The 2,453-nt window shown below is 63.0% G+C and overlaps 1 protein-coding gene across 1 annotated transcript in view; it reads left to right on the top strand.

Moving 5' to 3' along the window:
• Positions 1–2,166, top strand: part of LOC101770500 (cytochrome P450 78A9) — a 21,083-nt gene extending 18,917 nt beyond the window's left edge. The window contains exons 4-5 of the mRNA XM_014804648.2: positions 3–1,043; positions 1,138–2,166. Coding sequence (XP_014660134.2) covers positions 3–1,043; positions 1,138–1,755 — 1,659 coding nt within the window. The 3' untranslated portion in view covers positions 1,756–2,166. The remainder of the gene's footprint in view (positions 1–2; positions 1,044–1,137) is intronic.
• The last annotated feature ends 287 nt before the right edge of the window (positions 2,167–2,453 follow it).

The following is a 2,453-nucleotide window of genomic DNA, read 5'->3' as shown; positions in this document are numbered from 1 at the left end:
AGTGGAACACGAGAGAAGAGAAGCCATGGTGGCGACCCCCCGATGACTGTGGCAGCTGGCTGCTGTACCTGTCCCTGGCAGCGAAATGCGGTGGGGACCAGCCGTACCGCCTCGCCGGCTTCCTGGCGGTCTGCGCCGCCGCATGCGTCGTCACCTGCCTCCTCCACTGGTGCTTCCCGGGAGGCCCCGCGTGGGGGAGGTGGCGGTGGACGCGGCGCGCCGGTGGCGCGGCGGGCATCCCGGGGCCTAGGGGCCTGCCGGTGATCGGGAGCATGTGGCTCATGACGGGGCTCACGCACCGCAAGCTCGCGGCGGCGGCGGACCGCCTGCGCGCCAGACGGCTGATGGCGTTCTCTCTCGGCGAGACCCGGATGGTGGTGGCCGCGCACCCGGAGGTGGCCCGTGAGATCCTCAACAGCCCGGCGTTCGCGGACCGGCCCGTCAAGGAGTCCGCGTACGGGCTCCTGTTCCACCGCGCCATCGGGTTCGCGCCCCACGGCACCTACTGGCGCGCGCTCCGCCGCGTGGCGTCCACGCACCTCTTCTCCCCGTGGCAGGTCGCGGCCTCCGGCGCGCAGCGCGCGGTAATCGCGCGCCAGATGGTCGGCGCCATCAAGGGCCTGTCGGACGCCGGCCGCGGCGGCGACGTCGAGGTCCGCCGCGTCCTCCGCCGTGGGTCCCTGCACAACGTGATGTGGTCGGTGTTCGGCCAGCGGTACGACCTGGAGCTGGACCCCGCCAAGGAGAGCCCGGAGACGCGGGAGCTGAGGGCCCTCGTGGACGAAGGCTACGACCTGCTGGGCCAGCTCAACTGGTCCGACCACCTCCCCTGGCTCGCGCGCTTCGACCTGCAGGGCACCCGGGCTAGGTGCGACCGCCTCGTCCCGCGCGTGAACCGCTTCGTCGGCGGCATCATCGACGAGCACCGCGCCCGGAACGACCTCAGCTCCGCCCCACCCGCCGTCGTGGACTTCACCGACGTCCTCCTCTCGCTGCAAGGCGACGACAGGCTCGCCGACTCGGACATGATCGCCGTCCTCTGGGTGCGTAACTGAACCGGCAATCCGACCATAACCTCCTCCGGGATCTTCGCACGTTTTCAGTTTCTGACACGCGAACGTTACGTCCCTTTTGCAGGAAATGGTGTTCCGTGGAACTGATACCGTTGCCGTGCTGATCGAGTGGGTTCTAGCCCGGCTGGTGATGCACCCTGACGTGCAGGCGCGTGTCCACGACGAGCTGGACTGTGTGGTCGGCCGAGACCGCGCCGTGACCGAGTCCGACTCGGCGTCACTGGTTTACCTGCACGCCGTGATCAAGGAGGTGCTCAGGCTCCACCCGCCGGGCCCGCTGCTGTCGTGGGCCCGCCTCGCCACGTCGGACGTGCACGTGGATGGGCACCTCATCCCCGCCGGCACCACCGCCATGGTGAACATGTGGGCCATAACGCATGACCCCGACGTGTGGGCCAAGCCGACGGAGTTCCAGCCAGAGAGGTTCGTTGGGTCAAACGAGTTCTCCATAATGGGTTCGGACCTCAGGCTGGCGCCGTTCGGGGCTGGCCGGCGCAGCTGCCCCGGGAAGAGCCTCGCCATGGCCACCGTGGCGTTCTGGCTCGCCGCGCTGCTGCACGAGTTCGAGCTGCTGCCATCGCTGGACCCGGCACGCGGCGTCGACCTGTCGGAAGTGCTCAAGCTGTCGTGCGAGATGGCCGCTCCGCTGGCGGTGACGGCGAGGCCCCGGCAAGCGGTATGATGACGTGTGACGGCTGCGACGACGGTCGTCATCATCAGTCAGTCAGTGGGGTGGGGTCGGGGGGGGGGGTCGGCATATGCTTACTGCTGGCGCTACTAGTGGTACATGTAAAAGCGTTGCTGCTTTTGGGAGACGTTGCTACCGGTCAGCTTGCAAGCAGCAAGTTGCTGCTACTACTCGATGGACATGGGTATATGCTTTTCATGTTACCATCTCTGATAGATGCATCGGCCAGGTGCCGAATGTGATATTTTGGCTTGTACCGTTAGCTACTCTTTTGTTTTCACTCTTTTCTTGCTTTTTTATAATGTGCGTGTGTGGGTGAAGATTGTAAAATGTATATGCTGGTTTGGGTGATTATGGATTGTAGTTCACATATTAGTATTACATCTGGTGAGTCATTTTGTTCAACACAGCTATATTTTGAAATTTGGCTATATTTGACACGACTTCAGAACAGAAGGGTGTTTTCTTATCTTCTCGGTGACCTTGGGAATTTGGGCTTAGAAAGGAGGGCCGATCGGAAACTGGCGGTGGCTGTGCTTAATGTGGTGTGGCAAAGGTGCCGCCGCTGGCAAAGGTGGACGATGGGCGGGGTTGGAGGCGGACGAATACCAAAAATCCAAAATGTATGAATTGGCTGCAAAGTGAGACTATTACAAAGGAGCATCTCACTTTGTTCAATGCCTAAATTTGCT

This window comes from Setaria italica, chromosome II, assembly GCF_000263155.2.
Source record: "Setaria italica strain Yugu1 chromosome II, Setaria_italica_v2.0, whole genome shotgun sequence".
Taxonomy (NCBI): domain Eukaryota; kingdom Viridiplantae; phylum Streptophyta; class Magnoliopsida; order Poales; family Poaceae; genus Setaria; species Setaria italica.
This window is presented reverse-complemented; position numbering and strand designations above follow the sequence as displayed.